The 26,517-nt window shown below is 36.7% G+C and overlaps 1 protein-coding gene across 1 annotated transcript; it reads right to left on the bottom strand.

The window, feature by feature from the left end:
• Positions 1–12,666: 12,666 nt before the first annotated feature.
• On the bottom strand, positions 12,667–21,952 carry LOC108698436 (homeobox protein ARX). The gene is made up of 5 exons (XM_018229919.2): positions 21,720–21,952; positions 20,552–20,876; positions 16,255–16,300; positions 14,150–14,427; positions 12,667–13,621 (listed from the first exon to the last, which is right to left on the bottom strand). Exons 1-5 carry the CDS (start codon positions 21,889–21,891, stop codon positions 13,393–13,395), a joined length of 1,050 nt encoding a protein of 349 aa, XP_018085408.1. The 5' UTR covers positions 21,892–21,952; the 3' UTR covers positions 12,667–13,392.
• Positions 21,953–26,517: the final 4,565 nt, after the last annotated feature.

Raw genomic sequence — 26,517 nt, 5'->3', positions numbered from 1 at the left:
TAGCGTTCAGAAAAAAACGTGCGCAATACAACCATTTGCGCAAACTTTATAAATGACCCCCAGTGGGAACATATGCATCTTTTAGGAACTTTGAATACTGTTGGAAAGCAGCAATCAAAAAAGCAAAAAGACAAAAGTACTGTATATCAATAGTAACAGATGGTGTTTGATCTCCATTAAAAATGGAAATATTTTACTCACTGGGGACTCGGAAAATATGCAAAATAATTTATCTTCTTAGCATATGCAATAGAGGAGTCAGTGTTACAAGCCCCACTCTGTAGTTATATAGATGTTTTAGCTCAAACTACTTGTCAGTGACTGATACAGGCTGTGGCAATAAAATGTTTAATATAGATGAGAACAGCACCTTCTTGATAAGATAAAAGGCCTTTATTTAATCATGGCACAGACCAACAATAGCAACGTTTCAAGCCATCTCTGGCTCTTTATCAAGCTAACACACCTGGTCACAAAGATTTCCTTTTAAACAAGTAAAAACAGCGCCATCTATTGACAAAATTGCAACAAAGTAACAGCAATTAACATATAGTATAAAGCATACTTGTATCCATTTTAACTGTGGCCACTTGGCACAAAAGTTATTCAGCTTTTCTTCAATAGTATGTGCTGGAATCAACTACCTGTAAAAACACAACAATAAAAAATACTATAAAAACACAGATATCTTTTTTATAAAATAGTATGTAACTCATACTCTCTATTAAGGCCATTAGGCGTGAGAGTATCGAGGCGACGAATCCAAGAGGCTTCCTTCTTGAGTAGCCTTTTCGCTCTGTCACCCCCACGCCGTAGTGGGGGGACATGGTCAACCACTTGGAATTTGAGCTGGTGTATCCCATGTCCCAACTCCACAAAATGGCCCGCAACTGCTTGATCTACCTTTTTCGTTTTTATAGCAGATTTATGCTCTCTAATTCTATCTCTGACCTGGCGAGTGGTCTGTCCTACATATAAGAATCCACACGGACATTTTATTACATAAATAGCAAACATAGTCAGGCAGGTATAGTATCCATTGATGTTTATCGGGGTACCTTTTCTGGGATGGTAAACATGGGGGCCTTTAAGGCAATTCGTGCAACAATTGCAACTCAAACAAGGAAAAGTACCGTGCTTTTTAGACTGCAGTAGCGACTGGATGTCTTTTTTTCCCCCAATATCAGATTGCACCAAAGATGACCCAATTGTACGACCCCTTTTATACGACATCATGGGAGGTGATTGAAAACTCGGGATATTTGGAATCCCGTCCCTCAGTACCCGCCAATGTTTGCGAAGGATATTTGCTATCTGAGGACTTATGCTATTATATGTAGTGACAAATGGTATACGATCCAATGGCCTGCGGGGACGTCCCTGTAACATATTCTCTCGACTAGAGAGTTCAACTTCAGAGCGCTGTTGGACCAATAATGGGGCAGGATAACCTCTATCAGCAAATTTAGATTGCATCTCATCCAGTCTGCGTTGACACATTACCTGATCACTTACAATTCGCTTCACACGTGAAAATTGTGCTTTAGGCAGTGACTTCTTCACCTGTACCGGGTGAAACGAATTGTAATGGAGTAGGGTATTTTTATCAGTAGGCTTGGTGTATAAATCAGTCAATAATCGACCACACATCACATATACTCTGGTATCCAAATAAGGTATGTCACTCGCACTGACATGTATAGTAAATTTAATATGCGGTGAGTATGAATTAATGGATTGAAAAAAATCATCCAGAGAGGACCGAGGTCCCACCCAAACCATGAACACGTCATCGATGTAACGAAGCCATCGAAGACAGTGCTCATGGTATAATGAATTGGTGTAAATATATTTCTCTTCAAATTGATTCATATATATATTTGCATACGAAGGGGCCACATTCAACCCCATCGCTGTTCCTCTGATTTGGATATGGAATTGGTCCTGGAATAAGAAATAATTATTATACAGAATAAGTTGTAAACACTCTAATACAAAATTTTTCTGTGAGCCATCCAAAGAATCATCCCTGGTCAGCTCGACGCGGAGGGCCTCAACACCCCCATCATGTGGGATGGAGGTGTAGAGGCTCTCCACGTCAAGGGTGACCAAAAGGGCTCCAGGAGGTAAATGGTTAACTTCACCAATTTTTTGTATAAAGTCCCCAGTATCTCGTACATAAGAGGCATGCTGTGTTACATAAGGGTTTACTATTCGATCTACAAAGCAAGAGATGGGAGTCAAAATAGAATCCACACAAGAGACAATCGGACGTCCAGGAGGGTCCTGTAGTCTCTTGTGGATTTTAGGCAAGACATAGAAAATAGGATCTACAGGATGTTCAATTTGTAAATACATTGCTAAAGCGTTGTCGATAATCCCCGAATTCAATGCAGACCGCACCAACATGCTAATCTGTTTTTTGATCAGGGGTAGGGGGCTGGTAGTCACTTGTTTGTACGTCATGTCATCAGACAATTGACGATTTATCTCTTTTATATAGGATACTCTATCCATGACCACCAGTGCCCCACCCTTGTCAGCAGGTTTTATAATTATTTTCTCATTGGAAGTTAATTCCTTTAGTGCCACATTTTCCTCAAGGGTTAAATTGTGAGGGGTGTAGTGGCTTTCCCCCTTCCTACATCTCTGCTCTAATTCAGCTAAGTCATTCGTCACATTCTTAATATAAGCCTCCACAAACACATTGTTAAGATCGGGGGAATACTGACTAGGTCTTTTTAGACTCAAAGTGTGCCCCAAGAACGTCCCCGGAGTGACTACAGGAGTAGGTTTTTCCTTATCAGCAAATTGAACTTTTAGTTTCAGTGTACGAAAAAATTTATGCAAATCAATATCCAATTCAAAAAAGTCAGGCATAGATGTTAGTCCAATAAAATGTTTAAGCATACCTAATATGAACAAAGTCCCAAAGCCTGATGGAACGCACTCTCAAGAGACAGCCTCATCCAGTTTTAGTCAGGCTATTATATCTGATTATTTCAGATTTCCTTTCATCTGGTATGGTATGAGTAGATTGGAAAATCAACTGCAACTGTTTTCTATAACTGCGCACGCTTAAAAACTATTGTAGCCCTCTTTGTGACCACTACGCTGCTCCCAGCCATCAGTTCACCCCAAGAGGAAAGGAAACCCAATATTTTCTTTATGAGAACAGTCTTCAGCTTTGTTTAACAAGTCATATTACTCCGTATGGCAACAACATTTACATACCAACAGAATGTCATTGGTTTATATAATAAAACTAGCACTATATAAGAACGGGTTTGGAATTTAGATTTTGCATGCACACAAGGTTTTTATTTTGATAATTGCTATAGTAGTGAAAATCTGGGTGTCGTGTGCCCAGTCTGTTAAGGGAGGTGTTTTTAATTCTATTTTTACTTGATGCCAGCAAATCATCAATGAGTTGCACAACAAATGTAGTACATCCTTTGAAACTCTACCTCAGAAATGCATTCCTCAGCTATTGGCCAGGTCCATAGGCAGCAAATGACACTTGATAAAGAGCACATATACCAAGCAAGTGCCTTCATTAAATATGTTCTGTCCCATTTTACAGAGGTAAGCACAAAGGCTAACCCCATCATCATACAACAATTGCCTGCTACTGAACTTGATACTGTAGGTAAATGATCAAGGCAAGGAAAATGTGATTAAGTATGTTGAACTCTAGTACAAATCTAGTGCTCTACAGAGGAATTGAAAATGTACAAAGTAGGGGGCAGAATTTTGCCTTCAGGGCAATTTACTCTATTTGTAGCAATGCTGATAGGGAATTAAAAGTTGAGGTTAGGATGGATAAATAATGTGAGGAAGGTGTAAAGGAAGATGAGGGTCAGAAGATGTAGAACCAGAGTGACAAACTGAGAAGACTGAGTTGGGTTCAGGAGGCCAAAACCTTAGTGGGATATAGGGCCAAGCTTTTAATACTGGATAGATGCTGACGTCTGGCAATTAGTGGAATAAAAAAAATAACCTCCCCATGTATGGGTATCAGGGGTCATTAAAGGAAGTTCTTGTAGTAGTGGGTGTCAATGTATTGAGGGTGGTGCGGAAATATAATAATTCTAAAGGTGAAAAATGAAAAGTCATGTTGATATATTGTTTAAAATTGGGTTTTGTAGATTGCAGTGGGTTCTGTATACATTTAATATTTTTTCCAAAACAAAAGGTATTAAATGATAGAGATGAAAGGGATTTTTCTTTTGGATTTGCACTTAGTTCTGTTTATAAAAGGCAGATTATCATGCCCTATTTCCTGTTAGATTGTTCTGTTTGTCTCTCCATATGAGGCATGTGATTGTGGGTCCAGAAAAAATTATCTCAGTAAATTACTCCTCCGCTAAATGTTAAACACCATCTTTGTTCGCCTGATGAGCAGCTAAATAGATAACACTGCACTTTATTTATCTCTATTGTCATATGTGCAAAGGTGACACACAAGCCCATCTCAGAGCAGAATGGTGACACATTGACAGATACATTAGACATACCGTGAATAATGCAAAGTTTGCTCTGATTATGTTTTAAGTGTCAAGATGTGGCTGATGTCGTTTTTACCATCACTAAAGTATTTAATGGCTCATTTGCTTCATGGTTGATTGGACATCAATATTTTGTCTAATAAGTATCAGCAAAAAAAGCTTTTAAACATCAGCTACTGATTTGCTTGTAATACCATGAACAGAGTCGTCACTTGTGAAATTGTTTTGAATTCTGTTGCCAGTGTCGTAAAATATTTTCTGGCCTCTTCAGCATAGGTGACAATAACGTGAAGATAATGTTTGGTGATATGTAAAGAAGTACAATATTCAGTTTATATTCATAGGCATTAGAGCATGTGATTTTACTCCTTTTGGAAGCGCAGAATATTAAATTAGACAGATTAACCTCTGGCAAACTTGTAAGGTTTAAGAATAGCAGGGGGTATATTCTCCTATTTATATTTTTGGGTGGGTCCTCTTAAGTGTGACAGTAAGAGGCTGGGGCAGTTGTTGGACATTCATTTTGAGGCTGTGGACAGGGCTGTGATCAGGAATCATTGGACTTCATACTACTAAATTAGCAGGAACCTCCTCCTGAGGAGCCCCATTATTAATCCATTTGTCACCTGGGCCCCTGAGTGGACGGCCCTTCCAAAAAGTAAAATGGGGCCTCAGCACATGCAAAGCTACACTCAATCTAGACATGCTCTGTTATGCAGAAACCCCAACAATGACCCTCCCAAACCCAGAATGCCCTGCCTCCTTTACAACCCGCAATCAGGGATATAACTACAAAAAAAGCAGACCCTGTAGCTGCAGGGGGGCAGGAGTGTGGGGGGGGCATTAATGAGCAATTTCTTTTCAACTGTTTTTTATTAACAGTTTTAGAACTACAAGATGGATCACAGTAAGATTTGCATTTTTATTATTAATCCATTTGAAGAACCATTGATATCTTGATAAGTAGGTCAACTTTCCAATGAATTGAATTTGCTGTCGGTCCCACTTTTATGTGTTTTGCAGCCCCTCTGCTTTGAGGTCCCTGTCTTCACTAATTCCTATATCCCCCTGATGATGGCCCTGGCAACAGACATGCCTGTTGTGTTGTATAAAAGGAACATGAATATTCCTTCTGAAGCCAAAAAGGGTGGATGGACACATCTTGTAATATCACAGTATACAGATACTGTATGTCTTGTGACATCACAAACGGAACATGAACATAACACATAATGTGCATGAGAGGATGAGACTGTGAGTTTCATCTGTAAAGCACATTTTTAAGAAAAATGTTGAACCCCCCCCCCTCTTGTGTACTTAAAGTGTGACATAAGGATCTTTGTGTATTACAAGTTTAGGGCAGACCCAAAATGTAAAACACCTCGCCACTCTGCTTGATTGTATCCAAATTATTGCCCATGTTACAAAGCAGTGTGAAAAGTTTGATTTATAGGTTAAAGGTATAAGTTGAAAAATTGCTGGTCATAGGACACATATGGAGGGAATACAGCTTTCTCACCAGTGCTGCGCTGATTGGTTCAAGACGATCACATGTCCGTCTCCTGTTCCCTGGTCACGGAACTTCCTCACAGCATCATAAATACAATTTTTTTTGGACAAGTGAAGATGAATAAAAGCTTCTTTATTTACCAAATATTAACAGTGCATAATGTCCTTACTACTAAGGACATTATGCACTGTTATATTTAGTAAATAAAGAAGCTTTTATTCATCTTCACTCAGACCCGAGTCAACCCGGGCAGGCACCCTAGAAAGCCTGCCCGGCTGCTGCGCTTCTGAGCGGAAAAAAGATTCTGCGCATGCGTGAATTGACGCATGCATACTTGCACAGATGGGAACAAGTGGGCGGTCGACAGAGAAGGGACCGGACTAGGGGTAGGAGTAAGTACGTGCCTGGCGCCCCTCCACCTTTGCGCTCTAGGCACGTGCCTACTCTGCCTATCCCTAGTTCCGGCCCTGTACTTCACTCATCCAAAAAATTTGCATTTATGACACATATGGACACAATAAATTTTGCACTCTTCCCTAGTTGCCTCTAAAGAAAACAAATAACATTTGAGCCTCAAAACTACTTTTTGTTTGCTTGGTCTTGGATAACTGACAAATGCAACCAGAGAACATGTCCAGCTTTGGCTTGAAGAAAAACATTAGAAAAGAGAAATAATTAAAATCCAGCTACTTATGTCTTCAGAAAATGATACAAGTTAATTTCCCATTTAATAGCTGCATGTCAATTATCATTATTTTCTTAAAAGAGGCATAAAGTGGTTGGACTTTATGCTAGATTGATTAGTGAATGTCTTCTCTTTGTACATTATCCATGTTCATTCATGGCAGGTGTGTGGCGTCACTGGATATCCCGAAACATTGGATATCTCAATGGGGAACTCATTTAATTCCATGTATATTTTAGTGTGTTCTCTCTCATTCCAATTAATGCACTAATTGTTGAAAGGATTGCAGGAATAAAGAGGGGGAAAATAATATAATCGCTAATCTGTTCATGAAAAAGCTTACGGACTCCAGCCCTGAACCACATACTTTTGTAAATTAATTTTCTCCATGAATACGCCTGAGGCTTTGAGTCACAACATCCCGCTGTTTTAACTTCTTTGTGCACTTCTGAAACACCTGGCACACTATGCTTTTCATCCAGCTTGTTCTCATGTCTTCTTCAGCTTTTCTTTTGCATGGAGCCTTGTGCCACCGTTTTAGTGAAGAAAATTCACAGGCGTCATGGCATACAGCATATCTATATTAGAAATTTACCATATGACTCAGTTAAAGAGATCCTGTTATCGGAAAACATGTTTTTTTCAAAACACACAAGTTAATAGTGCTACTCCAGCAGAATTCTGCACTGAAATCCAATTCTCAAAAGAGCAAACAGATTTTTTTATATCCAATTTTGAAATCTGACTTGGGGCTAGACATTTTGTCAATTTCCCAGCTGCCTCTGGTCATGTGACTTGTGCCTGCACTTTAGGAGAAAAATACTTTCTGGGAGGCTGTTGTTTTTCCTTCTCATGTAACTGAATGTGTCTCAGTGGGACATGGGTTTTTACTATTGAGTGCTGTTCTTAGATTTACCAGGCAGCTGTTATCTTGTGTTAGGGAGCTGTTATCTGGTTACCTTCCCATTGTTCTTTTGTTTGGCTGCTGGGGGGGGGAAGAGAGGGGGGTGATATCACTTCAAATTGCAGTACAGCAGTAAAGAGTGATTTAAGTTTATCAGAGCACAAGTCACATGACTTGGGGCAGATGGGAAAATGACAATATGTCTAGCCCCGTGTCAGATTTCAAAATTGAATATAAAAAAATCTGTTTGCTCTTTTGAGAATAGATTTCAGTGCAGAATTCTGCTGGAGCAGCACTATTAATTGATTCATTTTGAAATAAAATGTTTTTCCCCATGAGAATATCCCTTTAAGGAAAAATACATGGAATAATATTGCATAAGAGAATAAAACCCTGAAGTTTACTCTAGTATAGTATTGTGCCACATAATGAATGAGTTTTGGGGTTCAGATTCATGCAAATGAATCACTGAATTGGAAAGGAAGAACCACTAAAATCTTTGATGGGGCAACTGTGTTTGCTAAATGACTGCATACTTTATTTACTAAAGTATTATTAGCACTATTTACTTTAAATAATGTATATGTGTACAGGTATGGGAATCAGGTATCTGGAAACCTGAAATCCACAATCTGGATTAGGGGAAGGCCATCTCCCATAAAGTCCAGTTTAAAGAAATATTTTTTAATGACTTCCTTTTTCTCTATATAATAAAAAACATTAGGTGGTACTTCATGGTAACTAAGCTGCATGGATCCTATTGGGTTTAAATAATTTTTAAAGGGGCTGATTTCCTAAAACAAATTTATCTAATTTTTTTCTGAAAACAAAGCTGCCCTAACTCCCTTCAACGAATTGAACGAATTTATCAATAATTTTCCTCGAAAAAATTGGAGAGTCACAACAAAATTGAGCATCAATTTGTATTGTACGTTTGACGCTCCGATAGCTCGGTTTTATCAAATTTTTGCTGTGAAAACTTTTCAGATCATTGGACAAAAAGCCTGACTTTTTCGAATTATCCAGCACAGATCAGAATATCAAGAAACAACTTCAGGGACATCTGCCATTGACTTCTACATGACCTCAACAGGTTTCAAATGGTGGATTTTTGGATCATGATTTTTAGCATCTTTGGGGTATGATAAATCTGTAAGAATTAGAGGGGTCTTTTTCAGGAAAAACTTGAGTTTTTCCCTTAAAAAAACCTTGACCATAAAAAAATCAAGGTTTAATAATTGGGCCTCAATCCAAATTAGAGAACCCCCGAAAATCCCAAGACCCAAGCATTCTGTATATTGTAAAGGATTCCACACATGTACAGTATGTGTCTATATAGATAATATATATGTAAATATTATCCACATAAATACAATGTCTGCACAATTTGGCCTGTAATATAATAGTAATTACTTACATGGTACTAAGGTTTATGTAGAATATGGATTTTTTAAGGTCCAGAGAGTTGCTGCCTGCCATAATTTATAATGTAATTTCTGACACCTACACAAATGCATATGAAGGTCAAGATTCAATTACTTGATATGGCGCTGGAGGATTTCATGAAAAACACATAATAATTCAGATCAGTTTAGTTCCATATTGTATTTTTTCTCTGCAGGTGGCCAGTTTTCTGATGGCAACGTAACTTGAAGAGGGTAATATGAGAATTCACAAGTGTAATGATGGCAAGAGTTTCATTCAAACAAATGACAATGCACCTAATCTTGGAAATGTTGAGCTCCTGAATGAGTTTCAGCTTTTGATAAACCCGTCCTTCACTATAATTTTCAAAAACCAAATGACATACTCGCTCATTGCTAAAGTCTAGCAGTTGCTGACTTTTGTCTTCTGATTTTTGATATGGAACATGGATAGATCAACCATGTGGCTTTTCCAGGATCAATCGTTTGGTACTTGCCTGTGATATCTTTTATTTATGTCTTTTTTAGATAATGATACTGAAATTGACATTCCACTTACTTTTCTTCTAGTGATGATAACAGTGATAATAAAGGAAGTAGGGATGCACCGAATCCAGGATTTGGTTCGGGATTCGAATCCTGCTGAGAAAGGCTGAATCCTTCTGCCCGGCCGAACCGAATCCAAATCCTAATTTGTAAATGTGAATTAGGGGCAGGAGGGAAATTGCGTGACTTTTTGTCACAAACCAAGGAAGTAGAAAATGTTTCCCCTTCCCGCCCGTAATTTGCATATGCAAATTAGGGTTCGGTATTCGGCCAAATCTTTCACGAAGGATTCGGGGGTTCGGCTGAATCCAAAAAAGTGGATTCGGTGCATCCCTAAAAGGAAGTGCTTTCTAGACATTTTGTTTACTTACCTTTTTTTACAGTACTTTTTTTTTTTTGGTAGAACTTTAATCAGTAAATTACAAGAAATGTCATCCTGTGGTTAAATGGATTGTTCACCTTTAAGTTAACGTTTAGTATGTTATAGAATGGGTGATTCTAAGCAACTTTTCAATTGGTCTTCATTTTTTCTTCTTTATCATTTTTTAATAACTCGTCTTTTGTTCTGACTTTTTCCAGCTTTCAAATGGGGGTCACCGACCCCTTCTATAAAACAAATGCTCTGTAAGGCTACACATTTATTTTAATTGTTACTTTTTATTACTCATCTTTATATTCAGGCCCTTCTCTATTCATATTCCAGTCTTATATTCAAATCAATGCTTAGTGGATAGGGAAATTTGGACCCTAGCGACCAGATTCCTAAAATTGCAAACTAAAAGTTGAACTGCCCCTTTAAAGACATTCAAGCTAAAGTATAAGTCCATAGAGCCACATTTACTGTAAACATTGCGTTCAGTACACGTTGAAAAGCTTCCCTATGTTCCCCAGCGTTTACTGATCGGCTTTCAATGTAAGCTGGTTTTAAGTAATATAACATTACCTGTGTACTTTTTATTATATTATTAGCTTTCACAGTGGGTTTATGACTCACACAGAGAAATTCTTTGGATTGAACAAAGTAGATAAAATTAAATGTACATGCCAGATCAGAGCCCTTTGCTGTTAACCCACCCAGACACTGTTCTGCCAATAATGCAAGTTAACAGAAATGAATGCATAGAGTCCAACACTGACTGTGTGATTTGACTAAATATCAGGGATTTATGTGAATCTCAGATTTCAAATCATTTGCACATATGGTGACAGTGGTATGCTCACTGATAACTTTTAATTAATTATATCTAGTGATGCTTGAATCAACTTCCAATTGACTTCAACGCATTTCACTAAATTTGGCAAAACTTTTGAATTTTAATTTACATTTTTTCATGTAAAAAGCACTGGCGTGAATTGGCATTTTTTCTTGCAGTTTTTTTTGTGTTGAATATTCTCAAATCAAAATTTAAATATAGTATTAATTTTTTTTTTAATCTCTTGTGATGCATAAGGTCTTCTGCTGATTGCAAAAATGCATTTGTCAGAAACTGTCTGAAGATTATGACTGAGATGCAGGTGCCCACCCCTGGAGAGAACAGGGAGAATGGTTGGCTGATAACAAACACATGGAGGCCTATTTATTGAATGTAGGATTATAGTAGTTTTAGAGGTTTTTGAAACCACGACTAAACACACTCTATTTAGAATCTGCAAATGTCATGACATTTAAAAAATAAATAATTCCAAATAAAAAAAGTATGAATGGAAAATGATGCTGAACTTTCTAAAAAACAAACAAAATACGAATACCTCTAAAACCTCTAACAATTTGTGTTTTTTGGGCAATTCCTAGCGAAACCCCTCCCTCAAAATCCCTAAAATTGATTTAAAATGATCCAATAGGATCGGTGCAGCCCCCATTAATTTCTACCGACTTCCCATGACAACTTTTACCTGGCAAAGTAGAGGTTTTTGTGTTTTTTAAATCTTGACATTTTTAGAGTTTTTTTTAAGGAAAAACCTGATTTTTTAGAGATTTGTGAAAAAAAAAATCAAAATTAGATTCTTAGTAAATAAGCCCCCTAAGGTCAGTTTAGTGCCTCTTCTGGAGCTGGGCCCCTCTATTGAATTGGGTAAAAGTTTCATTTTTAAACCTGGAATTATCTATCCCTGAGTTATTTATGGCAACTCTGTGGGGCAGATTTACATAGGGTGGAATATCGAGGGTTAATTAACCCTCGATATTCGACTGCAGAATGTAAATCCTTCGACTTCGAATATCGAAGTCGAAGGATTTAGCGCAAATAGTTTGATGGAACAATCAAACGAAAAATCGATCGAACGATTAAATCCTTCGAATCGTTCGATTCGAAGGATTTTAATCCATCGATCGAATGATTTTTCTTCGACCTAAAAAACATTAGAAAGCCTATGGGGACCTTCCCCATAGGCTAACATTGACTTCGGAAGGTTTTAGGTGGCGAACTAGGGGGTCGATGTTTTTTTTAACGAGATGGTCGAAAAGTCGAACGATTCTTAGTTCGAATCAAAGTCGTAGTCGAAGGTCGAAGTAGCCCATTTGATAGTCGAAGTAGCCAAAAAAAACATTCGAAATTCAAATTTTTTTTTATTCTATTCCTTCACTCGAGCTAAGGAAATGGGCCCCTCTGTGTTTCTAATGATGGTTCATTATTATACTTTGAAATTATACATTTCAGATCATAATCCAAGCTCTTTCAGTGGACCCCCCCCCAGGACTGTAAACACTGTACTAGTGTGATCAGAGACTGAACATATACAGACATTTAATTTGACCTTGCAAAGTAGCTTTGTTTCTAGTGTATAAAACCAACCAATACATTATGTGGGATAGCTGTCAGAGTATCAGTAGAACTGCTGTTATGTGCGTATTTTTACAGTGGAATTCTGAGCCTTTGAGCTTCTAAATGACTTTTCTTATACTTTCAGTACTGTAAATCAATGTTGTAAGTTGTTATTATGTCCTTCTCTGTATACACATTGTAAAGAATTCCTTCTATATAGCACTGTATTTAAAACGTTTTTGGAACCTTTTGGAACTACCTTTAATACAAACTTTATATATCCAGGTCGTAGTTTCATTTCATTTGTAGCTTAAATATTTATTACTGAAGCCTTTACAAATAAGCATCTGATGCATCTGCAAGTGATCAAACATTCCAATACAAAGAAGTAGATTGAACAAATAGATTAAATAAAAGGATAACTATATAATGCTGATAGAATACTCACAATGAATTCTCCTGCTTTAGGCATTAGAGTTTAATTTTGTTTAGCACGAATAGATTTTACACTATGTATTCCATGACCACATGCTGTACACATTTTCTTCACATTAGTAAGAAAAAGAGATTTTTAAATAAAATATTGTGTTCTGGATAAAATTTTTAAAAATCTGTGCTTACATTTGAAATATTGGCAAATATACTGGGACATTGACCCACACTGATCTCTCTATTCCCAAAATTCAGCAACCTGTTATATTTTTCTAAGGCACGTGTAGGTATATATACAACGTTTCTGAGTAGATTCTGTATTGCTTACTATTTGTGCATTGTTTGTGAGGTTCTTAGCCTATTTACTACACTATGAAAGTGATGGTTTGTCCTAAGGCCACGTAGTACTAAATTACGTTGTGTAGGCAGCACAAAAATAACATGAAAAATGTATGGAGGTAATTTAGGAAACTTAATTCTCTGTATAAAATATCATTTGAATTGCTTGGTAAATTCATTCCCTGGTCCTTTAACTGCAGCATATTTCCCTCTTAAATATATTCAAAAATAGTGCAGTGCACTGTGCAGAAATTGTCTTTTCGCTCGCTCCTTCCAGAGGGATCAGCACATTTCTTTGTTAGTCTCAGAAAAGCTGCCACTAAGGAGATTTATGGCAGGGACTTGTTCAGAATGTTCCTTTGCACTTTGTCTCAGAGCAGCAATACTGGACATTTTCCATTCACCCATAGCTGGATGGGTCAGAGCTGTAAAATCAGAGTCTGAAGCAGGAATTGGGTTTTCCATAAGGAGAGAGGATGTGGTCATCAGTGGGTTTAGAACACCGAAGAACCTGGATTAAATGTGAAATTGTACATATTAATGCTCAGAGTGATCATTAAAAAGTTACAAGCTATAAATGAAATGTAGGTTTGTGATAAGCGTAAAATGATAATTGTATGATAAATTAGCACTTATAATATAAAGATGAAATAAAAAGTATGAAAAATTTGCAGATTTCATCTTGAGCACCAAAAACCTTACTCCTGACATTTCATATTTAAGTTATTGTATTGTGTTTTTCTCAACTGCTTTCTAATCATAGACACCTCTAATCTGTTACATACAAAAGACCCTAACAAACTGACAGAAGCTAATGTATATTAAGAAGACCATTTTTGCTGAATCTGTGCAACTCTAAAGTCTTTAATGAGTATATTTATTTTTACATATCCCCTGTTGTGGTTAGTATTGTAATTATTCACCATGTAATTGGTGTGTCTAGGGAATAATTGTCAGTGAGGTCAATGAGAAGGAAAGTATGGAATTGCTAATATGGAAGACACAATTGGTGCAGGAATGCCTAAAATAATAACATTACCTTCCGAAATATGGACTTAAAATGGGGCTACTGAAAAGTGCTGCCCAAGAAATGTTGCTGAGATTCAGGGAACCCAGAGGAGGTGTGGTTAAAGCAGGCATGACAGATGGTAATGGCACAGCAGAGAGAGGTACTGTTTTCCAGGCAGAATCTGCTAGAGGTGATGGACCTTCAAGATACAGTCCCAAGGGATTGCTCATGGGAAATCCAGAAACACCTCCTAGCATTTCAATTTTCTCCCGTTTCCTCCATTTTGCCCTCCGATTTTGAAACCAAACCTGCACAAATAATAATTTTCATTGCTGAGTTGCTATGATGCAGAATCATCAAATATTTGATATTTTGGTCTTGATATCAATATATTCCTAGTCACAGGTAACACCTACACTCTAAACATAAGTCTATCAGGTATATACATTAATCCTAGCTAGGCTCATTTTCAAAAAGCTAGACCATGAGATAACATGCAATGAAGATGCTTTGCTAATACAGGTATGGGACCTGTTATCCAGAATGCTAGGGACCTGGATCTAAATGTAATTTGGATCTTCATACCTTAAATCTACTAGAAAAATCATCTAAACTTTAAATAAACGGAATAGTCTGGTTTTGCTTCTAATAAGGATGCATTATATATTAGATAATATCAAATTCAAAGTACTGTTTTATTATTACAGAGAAAAAGGAAATAATTTGGATTATTTGGATAAAATGGAGTCTATGAGAGGTGACCTTTCTGTAATTTGGAGCTTTCTGGGTACCGTGTTTCCAGATAATGGATCCCATACCTGTACAACAAATAGAAATAACATACACAGTAAGCTGAACCTTTGCACAAAGTGCAAAGTTTGCCCTGACTCTGTAATTCATAGCAACTTATAAAATATTGGTTTTTACCATACTAAAGATAATCCATATATCTCAGCCTGGAAATGACAATGTCTGGTTAATAGAGCTTAAAGGTAAATGAACACCACAAAATGAAAGTGTTTTTAAGTAATTAAAATATAGTATACTGTTGCCCTGAACAGGAAACCCTGTTTTGCTTCAGAAACACTACTATAGGGTATACAAAAACAAGCACCATGCAATGAAAGCAATTGAAATAAGACTAAATAGCACATTTTAAATAACGGGTAACAGATAAGCTCTGCTGTGTAACCTGAGCCTTTTCTCCTAGCTGGTCGCACAGCTACACAGCAGCTTATTTATATACCATTATATAATGTTTTGGAAACAAACAAACAAACAAACCAACCAGTTTTACCAGTGCAGGGCAATACATTATATAGTGAATACTGTTCCCATTGTAAAGTGTGTTTATAAAAGTCATGAAACACTACTTCTAATACCTCATATTTTATAACAGGGGGTACATGATGTATTATAATACACACATTTCAGTGAATTATGAGTCAGAAATGGCATCACTAAGGACTGATTATAACTGATGACATCACTAAGCACCGTTTATAATGATATCATTTACAGGATATGCATGACTCTTGGGTATTATCTTTTAATTACTTTAAAGCACTTTTATTTTTTGGTGTTGATGACCTAGCTTTCTGCCAATTATTTAGCAATCAAATGGATGACTAACAGCAGTAGATATGAACAGAATAATAACCAATATAAGGTAAAAAATTATAATAAAACATAAGCCTTAAAGTCTTTTTTTTGGTTGCTCATATCAGGGACCCGAGTTAACAGCAGAAAACAGGATTGAAGGGTAACCCAAAAAACAAAAAATGAAAATCATATGAAAAGTCGCTTTGGTTCATCTATAAAAATAAATCTTCATTCAAAGGTGAACTTCATTGTTATAGTATATATTTGGTGCACATTCTAATGTGAGATGAGAGAGGGACCTGCCATTGGATAATATGTCTATTAAGGCAGTAGCTTCCAATGCAAAGATAAGAGAAGATATATGAATGTATGAATGATTCATACTACTGGAAGATTTTCTCCATTTTCAATACTTTAGGTCTTAAAGTCATCTTAGCGGAGGAATGCCAGATTTATTCAGACGTTGATTTTCTTCACATTCTCCCAGTGTTAAATGATTTATTAGGGTTTATAAATTGAACCGCCCCATGTACCTGCACTCTGGCTTCTGTGAGATCCAGCCTCATTGCAAGATCCTCTCTGCAAAAAGAAACACAGAAATGTGTCACTATTTTCCCACCCACATATACAGGGGTGCGCTAAACCCATATTTGTAGGATTTCAGCAAACACCAAATCCACCACAGAAGATTCAGCCAAGTCTCAAACCAAATCTGAACACTAATAAGCATATGCAAATGAGCAAAATCAACCTTCAGTTGTCCAGTGGTTAATACTCTTATGATATTAAGGGTACAGATTTGGCTCCTTCACGCACTAGGATTCTGTCAAATCTGAATTCTGCAAAAAAAGGTTAAATTTGGGATTTGGTGCATCAGTTATATAAAACCATTTGCAGTAATTAGCTAAACAGCTGGGTAGCATAATATTCATATGATATGTTTCCTTTATCATACAGGCATTTGTAGAAGAATGTTACTTTGCAGCAATGCACTGTTTTGTTCAATGAAATGGGCTGGGGATAGAGAAGATGGAGCTCTATAAAATGTAACAAAATAAGGCCCAACATAGGAAAATAACATCATAAATCTTGAATGTCAAATCTGCTTCAGTGCAGTATTACCTGCAATTATAAGTTTATTGTAAATATTTTTCCAATTCCTTTACAAGGGTCCCCCTCTAAGGCTCTAGACCCAACATGATGGCTCTCTGTATCCCATGTTTAATTGAACCCTAATATTCTCTTTCAGATGAAACCATATTCTGATATCATTTAATACATGATAAAGAAGACAAGGGATAATTCTGCCTGTCCATTGTATTGACAAGTAGCATAGTAATAGTGTATCCATGAATGGTGCTTCTGCATCCCAACAGGAGCAGAGTACTAATAAGGCACCGTGCAGTTAAATGCAACACATCTATATTTATGTGCATATGCATTATATATACAGACACTATCGGGCCTATTTATTAAATTTAAATTTTTTTTGGTTGAGTTTTTAAAGGGGAAAACTCAAATTTTTTAGAGGAACATAACCTTGAATTTTTAGAGATTTATTATACCCCAAAGCTGCTAAAAATTCGAATCCAAAAATACTCCGAGGTCATGTAGCAGTCAATGGCAACTTGGAAGAAAACAAGCGATTTGGGTGCCAAATCGGAAAAGGTCATACATTTTGAATTTTTGTTTGATTTTGCAGAGACTTTTCCCAAGCTGATTATTTTTCGAGCTGATTATTTGATAGATCAGTTAAATTTATGGATGGGAGTTAGGGAAACTTTGTTTTAATTAAAAATGATAAATAATAAAAATGAATAAATTCAGGTTTTAGTAAATAACCCCCTATGTGAAAATTCATTACTTAATACTTTCCTTGATGACTGCTGAATCATTAATATATACTGGGCAAATTTACTACAGACATGTAGCCCATAGCATCCAATCAACGTTTTGCTTTTCTCACTCGATTGTGAGATGGATATCAAAAGCACAACTCTGGTTGCTATAAGTTGCTTCCCTAGTGTAAATTTTCACAGTGTTAATAAATATACCCCATTGTTTTGGATCCTAAGGTGGTTTCACAGGAAAAGAAATTTCTGTTAAAGCCCTAAAATGTAAAGCTTTGTAGATCCTCATGGTACACGTGTGGAACCTTGTCTAAGCATGTACCATGTTGTTTCCTTTTGTCTGTACCAGTACACCAAGTCCATAATGTTCCCTTTTGTGATTAATTATATCTTTGTTTTTTCCAATATTTCACCACAATTAGGAGGTTATTTATCAAAGTACAAATTTATCTAAATTTTTTTGCTAGAGACTGATCAAATCTGCTTAGGTTTTTTACACTTATTTATTTTTACATTTTCCCCAAAATTTGCTTTGCGGGAAAAAAATCTGATTTTTACAATTTTTTCGGATTTTTCAATCCGATTTTTTTGGAATTTTCACCTGAAAACACAGAAAACTTCGGGGTATTGCACAAAACCCAGCACACATCAAAAAATCATTGGGACTTCTCCCATTGTCTTTTATATGCAACCTCGTCAGGTCTGAGATGCCGGATTTTCAGATTTGGACTTTTCCATCCTCGGAATATAATAAATTCCTAAAAATTCATGATTTTTTTAAAAGTCAGATTTAAAAAAAAAAATCACGAATTTTTCGTGATTTTTGCATTCGGAGTTTAGTAAATAACCCCCTTACTGTTTGATCCTACTATAAACTAAAGTGAGTTTGATATTACATTTGCTTGTGAGATCTTTTTAAATATTCTGTTTATTTTACAATACTTTTTACACTTTTAGAGAAAACAAAAAGTTTACTCTCTCCTTTACCCCTAAATGTTTCCATTTAAACTACGTACGCTATATTTTGACAAATTTGGTCAAACTAATATGTCAGCCCCAACTCCAAAACACTCTTTCATTTGATGTGTGAAGAATAACTGCAGCCTAGTTGTAGGAACAATTTTAAAACAGCAGTTTATATATATACAGATAAAAATATATGATAATGATTATTTATTACCTTTGCACTAAGATATAGGTTCAGTAAAAAGAAAGGGTAAATTGTATGTTTTCTGTAGAGAACCAGTTAAATCTGCTTATTCAGAAAATATATTTTTCTTGTTATCCAGTAATGGGAAAATAATCAAACAATTGCTAATAAAAGTTTTAGGTGAAATACCTCATATTATAAAATTATATTAAGTGACTGCTCTGTGTCAGGATTTGTATTTTCCTGCTTGAGTCAGTTTCTTTCCTACTGACACAGAGTGCATTGTGCCATGTTTTTTGCAAATCTATTAGGTTCAACCTATTCTATTTGACTCCACTAAAAAGTTAAGGGGAACACATGTAGCTTGAACTTCAGATTTGAGGAAAATTCTGTTACCTGCAAAATCTACCATATAATAATGGAAACTCTTTCCAACAATGTAATAAATATGCCTCTAAATAATTCAATGCCGGAGGTGAAACAAGGTGAAAAATGTGATTGATTAGAAACTCACTAAACCCAATGAGACTGTCACCTATTGAAAGATTAAATACTTAGGGGCCGATTCACTAACTTCGAGTGAAGGATTCAAAGTAAAAAAACTTCGAATTTCGAAGTGTTTTTTGGGCTACTTCGACCATCAAATGGGCTACTTCGACCTTCGACTTCGACTACGACTTTGAATCGAAGGATTCGAACTAGAAGTCCTTTGACTATTCGACCATTTGATAGTTGAAGTACTGTCTCTTTAAGAAAAAACTTCGACCCCCTAGTTCGCCATCTAAAACCTACCGAACTCAATGTTAGCCTATGGGGAAGGTCCCCATAGGCTTGCCTACGGTTTTTTTGGTTGAAGGATAATCCTTCGATCATTGGATTAAAATCCTTTGAATCGTTCGATTCGAAGGATTTAATCGTTCGATCGAAGGATTATTCCTTCGATCGAACGATCAAACTATTTGCGCTAAAATCCTTCGACTTCGATATTCGAAGTCGAAGGATTTTAATTCCCAGTCGAATATCGAGGGTTAATTAACCCTCGATATTCGACCCTTGGTGAATCGGCCCCTATATGAAAAAGAATAAGCTATATAGTAGCCATTATTCCAGAATGTCAGAAAGCAATTATTGCTCTTATGTAATATATAGAGTGGTGTTTTTGGATAATGCCGAGTCTGCAAAAAGAACAAGCACTTTTTAGAATGGTTAATTTAATCTTCAAAACTCATAAAAGCAGGTCCTTGAAGTCCAGGGTTGGTGCTGAGTCTTCTCACTGTCTAACAGGATAATTATATTTGATAATAAGAAAATCATGGCATAAGCTAAGACACTCAGTAGTGGAAGCTACAGTGCTACAAAATATGTTGGTGCTATATAAATACATGTTAATAATAATAGTAAGGTTGAAATTACTGAAACGTGCAGTGGTTTGACCAACCATATATTTAGTCTATACAGGGACTATATACTGTAAATAGACTGCCAAAATACTGATTTTGTTAATATAGTACAAACAAAACTCCACAAACAGTAAAGGAAAAAAGTCTATTCCAAATTAAGTATATACATAACAATGTAGTTAGATAACAATGTATGTTAGATAAAGCAAACATGAATTATTGTAGTCCAACGGACCATTAAATGTTGCCAGATAACCATAAGGACTGGGGTTAGGTCTCCTAAATGTATGTTAAGAAAAGGAAATGCCCCCATGTCATTAATTGTCCATTCATTCTCATTTGCTGAGCAATGTTGTGCTGTTTTGGAAATTTACAAGACACAATTTTTTTTTATAGATGTGGCTTATTTACACTCAATTAAATCAGATACCTGGTGAAAACATCTGGATAGTGGGACTTTCTGAATGCCATCTCCAGCTCCTCTAGCTGCAGGTTACTGAAGGTGGTGCGGTACCTACGTTGTTTCCTTTTCTCCGAGGGAGCAGGTGACTCTGGGACACAGCTCTGTTTAACAACTGGTTCAGACATTTTTTCAGTCCTGTCCTCATCACACATTTTATTAGCTCCTTCTGCCCCAGCAGCCCTCTCCATGACCCCTCTCAATCTCTTTTCCAAGATCTCTCCGTCTCTGAGTTTGATAAGTGTTTCTGTCTTACATAAGATCTTTGCAGGGGGGGATCCAGTATCATCTAAATCTGAAAAACAAAGCAAATTTGTTTTCCTGATACCTATATAACCATTTTTAATGTCAAGTTATAGTGTAAGAACTAAAATGAATTGATGAACCTTGCTAAATATTCCTCTGCATGTTTGCCATTAACAGGGCATACTCAGTTTCATTTTCTAGTTAAAAATAGGGACGTAATTAAGTAGTCAAATACAATGCTCTTCTAGCAACTGAACATGTTGATTTTCTTAATAACAAGTCAGGGAATTTAAAGGAAAACAAAGACCCCCTCCCAAACAGACACATACTTTTCCCTTTATCATGTGAAGCAGGATACTTTTGTGAACATTTTATTTCAGAGAAGTGTATCAGCTCCCTAATGTTTTATTTTTGTACCTAGTGCCAATTGAGATTTCTTAATTTAGAATTAATGTTAGGGGACTGGTGGGTAATGTTAGAATTAGGGTCACGTGACAGTAGGAGCCCTGAATAGAATAAGGATAAAGTTTCAAACTTCACATTACTGTAAAATGTTCATTACAACATTACAGGTGTGCTTGGAAATAACAAGAGAACAACACCCCGTCCCTTACAGCTAAATATAACATAATTTAAGCCAGTTCCACTATTAGCGCAGCAGTTTTATCTATACAAAACAAAATGCTTTAACATATGTATCCATAGGTTTCCCATCTGTTAACAGGAAAGACTACACTATCCCCAGTGTGAATCTCACTATAACTTTGATTTGAAGTTAAACAAGAGTATGATTTGCTAAAAGAAAAAATCAGACTGATGCTGTTGGGTTGTTTGCTGGAAGCTGTGTAACTTATCCGTTGCCAAAAAGTGGCATATAAAGAAGTGTACTCACCCTCCTGTGGCTTTTGTCTGATGTTTCCTGGAATCTTCTCCTTGTCTGTTGGAGCTTTTCCGAGAATGCAGTCTATGAAGTAAGGTGAGAGGAACTGGCTGCTAAGCAGGGACTGGCAGGCTGGCTCTTTGTTGCAGTTCAGATTGGTATCAGTATGTGCTGCTGCCTGCATAGTGTTTCACTGAGGGAGCTGTAGTCTAGTGTCGGCTGGACATGTTTCACTGTTTTTTAATCTCATTGGTCCAGTCACTGCCCCTCGCATCCCCTTGGTCAGCATTCAGTAGCATCAGGGGTGGGGATCCTTATTTACAGGCTATTAATTCTTCAGCTCTTTAACCTGAGTATCTGAGTAACAGTGGGAGACAAGGAGGGGGCACTGGCTTAGGTTAATGTGGGCTGGGTGTTCCTCACACAACCTAAAGCTATTAATGGTACAAGTTTTATATAATTGCTTGATGTCTTTTTTTTATTTTCTGATTCCAAAGAAATTAAATATAATCAGAGTATAATTTTTACAAATGACTCCTATATGCTATTTTACAGGGCATGGTCATGTACATGTTTTTCTTTGTATTTTTTCCTATTCTTTGTGTGAAAAGATTAGCTCTACATTCTGAATCTATGCGTTTAGTGCAGAATGATATTGCTGTATATCATAAAGCTGCAAGTCAGGTATCAGCTGCTTAGGCACCTAGAAGACCTCAGTGAGAAGATATACAGGTATGGGATCTCTTATTAGAAAATATGCTGTCCAAAAAGCTCCGAATTACGGGAAGGCCATCTCCCATAGACTCATTCAGGGTCGGACTGGGACAGCAGAGCAACGGGAAAACCCCGGCTCTCGTAGGCTCTGCCGGCCCATATTCGCCTCCTGTCCAAATCTCTCACTGATGACCCCCGATTTCCCACTCCTGCCCCAGTCTCAGCAAAAAAAGGTATGCGTGGAAGGGGTTTTGTGGCAAGGGCTGGGGCCCAGAGGGGGGCCCTGAGACCAGGAATGGAGTGGGATTCAGAATAGGCCCTAGAATTTCAAGTACACAGTGGCCCAAACAGCCCCCCAGCAGCCTATTAAATAGTGACTATGGCAACTTACAGCAGCCCCTCTGGCATTTGCCAGAACCCATGGATTGCCAGTCTGGGTCTGCGTGAGACAGCCCCCAGTCCAACCCTGACTCTATTTTAAGCAAATCATTTTAAGAAAGTTTTAATTATTTCCTTTTTCTCAGTAATTATAAAATTGCAGCATGTACTGAGTTAGCTGCATGAATTCATTTAGGTGGGAAATTACAATTACATTACAATTGGGTTTATTTAATGCTTAAATGTTTATAGCAGAATTAACGTATGGTGATCCAAATTACAGAAAGGCCTAGGTCCCAAGTATTCCAGATAATAGATATTATTTTAATACCTGTACTGTATTATTATTATGGCAATAAATAGGAGAAGGTCTTAATGACTGAACTTGATACAGGTATAGGACCTGTCATCCAAAATGCTTGGGACCAAAAAATTTGTATCTCCATGCCTTAAGTTTGCTAAATATCATTCAAATATTAAATAAATACAATAGGATTGTTTTACCTAGGATTTGGTGCAAGTTACTCTTATACTATAACAGAGAAAAAGGAAATTCATTTTTAAAATTTTTTAATTATTTGATTAAAATGGAGTCTATGGGAGATGGCTTTCAAAACTTACTGGATAATGGTTTTCCGGATAACAGATCCAATACCTGTATTTGTGTTTTGCAAAATTACTGAGAAGCAGAACTGCAGAGTATAGTTCACCCCCAACTTCTGTATTACAAATAATCCTCAACACATTAGGCCCTGGTGTATATATATATATATATATATATATATATATATATCAATGGACACATTTCTAGATGTCATTGCACTCCCCACATTCCCTTGCCATCGAATTATGTATCCAATGCATGGGCATCAGGTTCCTCATGCTGGTGAATAAACAAGATTTTGGCGTGATGCAAAGTATGCCTTAATAACAGTATCCACAAAATGGTGCCTGCCTGCTTTCTCTTATTGTAAATTCCAAGACTAAAGATTTAAATCATTTTTATAGTGTAAGTGAAGTTTATTTTGCTTGACAAACATAGTTACATAGTTAAATCGGGTTGAAAAAAGACAAAGTCCATCAAGTTCAAAATGAAAACCCAGCATCCATACACACACCCCTCCCTACTTTCACATAAATTCTATATACCCATACCTATACTAACTATAGAGCTTAGTATAACAATAGCCTTTGATATTATGTCTGTCCAGGAAATCATCCAAGCCATTCTTAAAGGCATTAACTGAATCAGCCATCACAACATCACCCGGCAGTGAATTCCACAACCTCACTGTCCTGACTGTGAAGAACCCCCTACGTTGCTTCAAATGAAAGTTCTTTTCTTCTAGTCTAAAGGGGTGGCCTCTGGTACGGTGATCCACTTTATGGGTAAAAAGGTCCCCTGCCATTCGTCTATAATGTCCTCTAATGTACTTGTAAAGTGTAATCATGTCTCCTCGCAAGCGTCTTTTTCCAGAGAAAACAACCCCAACCTTGACAGTCTACCCTCATAATTTAAGTCTTCCATCCCTTTAACCAATTTAGTTGCACGTCTCTACACTCTCTCCAGCTCATTTATATCGCTCTTAAGGAATGGAGTCCAAAACTGCACTGCATACTCCAGATGAGGCCTTACCAGGGACCTATAAAGAGGCATAATTATGATCTCTTGAGTTAATGCCCTTTTTTATGCAAGACAGAACTTTATTTGCTTTAGTAGCCACAGAATGACACTGCCCAGAATTAGACAACTTGTTATCTCCAAAAACCCCAAGATCCTTCTCATTTAAGGAAACTCCCAACACACCACCTTTTAGTGTATAACTTGCATTTATATTAGTTTTGCCAAAGTGCATAACCTTGCATTTATCAATATTGAACCTCATTTTCCAGTTTGCTGCCCAGTTTCCCAACTTAGACAAATCACTCTGCAAAGTGGCAGCATCCTGCATGGAACCTATAGTTCTGCACAATTTAGTATCATCTGCAAAAATAGAAACAGTACTTTCAATGCCCACTAAACAAGTTGAAAAGCAAGGGATCTAGTACAGAGCCTTGCGGTACTCCACTAACAATACTGGTCCAATTAGAAAATGTTCCATTTACCACCACTCTCTGTAGTCTATCTTTTAGCCAGTTCTCTATCCAAAATAGGATTTGGAATTCTTTCTTAAGGTTACAGTTTCCCTTTAAGTAAAGAAAAATTAGTATGTGTATGGACAGCTTTAGTGGATCAATGTTCTACTGACATACATTGAATAAAAGGAAAAGATCCTATCAGTTAATCTCCCCCACTGAAAATTACTGTAAGCTAGCACTGCTGTAGGTCCCAACAGACAAATGCATGTTCATCTGAAACCTAACAATATAAGCAGAGATAGATAAGCAGATGGTGGGATTTGTAGCCTTCCAATGTAACTAATGCAGGGCAAAAATGCTGCCGCTTCCTGCCACCAGTAAAATGAGATGCCACCTGTCTAGCTCATAGACAGCCTATGACGATACTGCTAGCTTTGTGAGCTCAGTGGGCAAATATACCACATAAACACACCCATGGGAAAAGCAATACATTGTGTTAACAACAAATATTCTGCACAGAGTCACCAATCTTCTTTTGTGCGTTTTTAATATGTTTTGTGAACACATAGCAACTGCCAACAGAGGAAACATTGCTTGTCTTCTCATGTGTGCCAGTGCATAGTGTATATAATAAAATGTTCTACTGAATAAGACAGCTGTAATAAGCAAATGTGCAGTGTTTTTATAATTTGTATTATTTTTGTAGTTTTTATTCTATTTACATTTTTTATTACATACTTTACATACTGCCAATAGACGTCCTCCAAAATTATTTTGTACAGCTAATGCAGATCCATCAGATAATTTGTAACACAACCTAGTAGGTAGTTGAAGTGCAGTATAAAATATTACAATACAGAGTATGCTGGGAGCTGGATGATTGCTGTTACAGTAATCGTTTTTAAAGGTACAGGTGAACTGAAGAAACAGAACATGTTATGCAAAAAGGGTTCAATGCATGCACATATGAGCAAAACTGGAAACATTTGCTCTTATTATTATGTGCCCTTTTGCTTCAGTAACAAATTGTTACATTTCTCCACTGCTATTTCCTCGGTCACCTATTTTGTTGAGCTACATACAGAAATGAGCCTTGTGTCCATCATTAGTGATGGTTAGTGCATTAACTGCATGTTTTCTTCTTTTACACCAGTTCTACCATTCTGTCTGCCCCTCAGACTCTGAAAGCTATGGAACTGATTATGATTAAGGTGAGCTGAGCATGAAACTTTTATTAGTATATGAATAAATTAATTACTTTAATTTTGCATTGTTGTCTTATTAAACTGACAAATGCAGGTGGAAACGAATCACATACAAAGTCGTTATAAAATATCATAAAGTAATCTATAACAGCTATATGCTCGCTGCTGTGTATATTGATATTCATTAGGTATAGTGTTTTCATTTATCTGAAGGGACAAAGTAATGTTTTGTACTAGTTATAGATTAAAATGTGTTTAAAACGTGCTCATGTCTCCCTCTGGTGGGCAATGCGATTTAGAGTCTAGAGATCTTGCAATCAATTTAATCAAACTTTTTGAGACAGAGATATACAATTTGTTGATTTTCGACTACAGAATGTTTGCAGTCAAAAAACAGTGCTTACAGTGGGACAGGAGAAAAGATAGTAAAATAA

Source organism: Xenopus laevis, chromosome 8L (genome assembly GCF_017654675.1).
Source record: "Xenopus laevis strain J_2021 chromosome 8L, Xenopus_laevis_v10.1, whole genome shotgun sequence".
Taxonomy (NCBI): Eukaryota; Metazoa; Chordata; class Amphibia; order Anura; family Pipidae; genus Xenopus; species Xenopus laevis.
The sequence above is the reverse complement of the archived record's forward strand: the minus strand, read 5'-3'. Positions and strand labels throughout refer to the sequence as shown.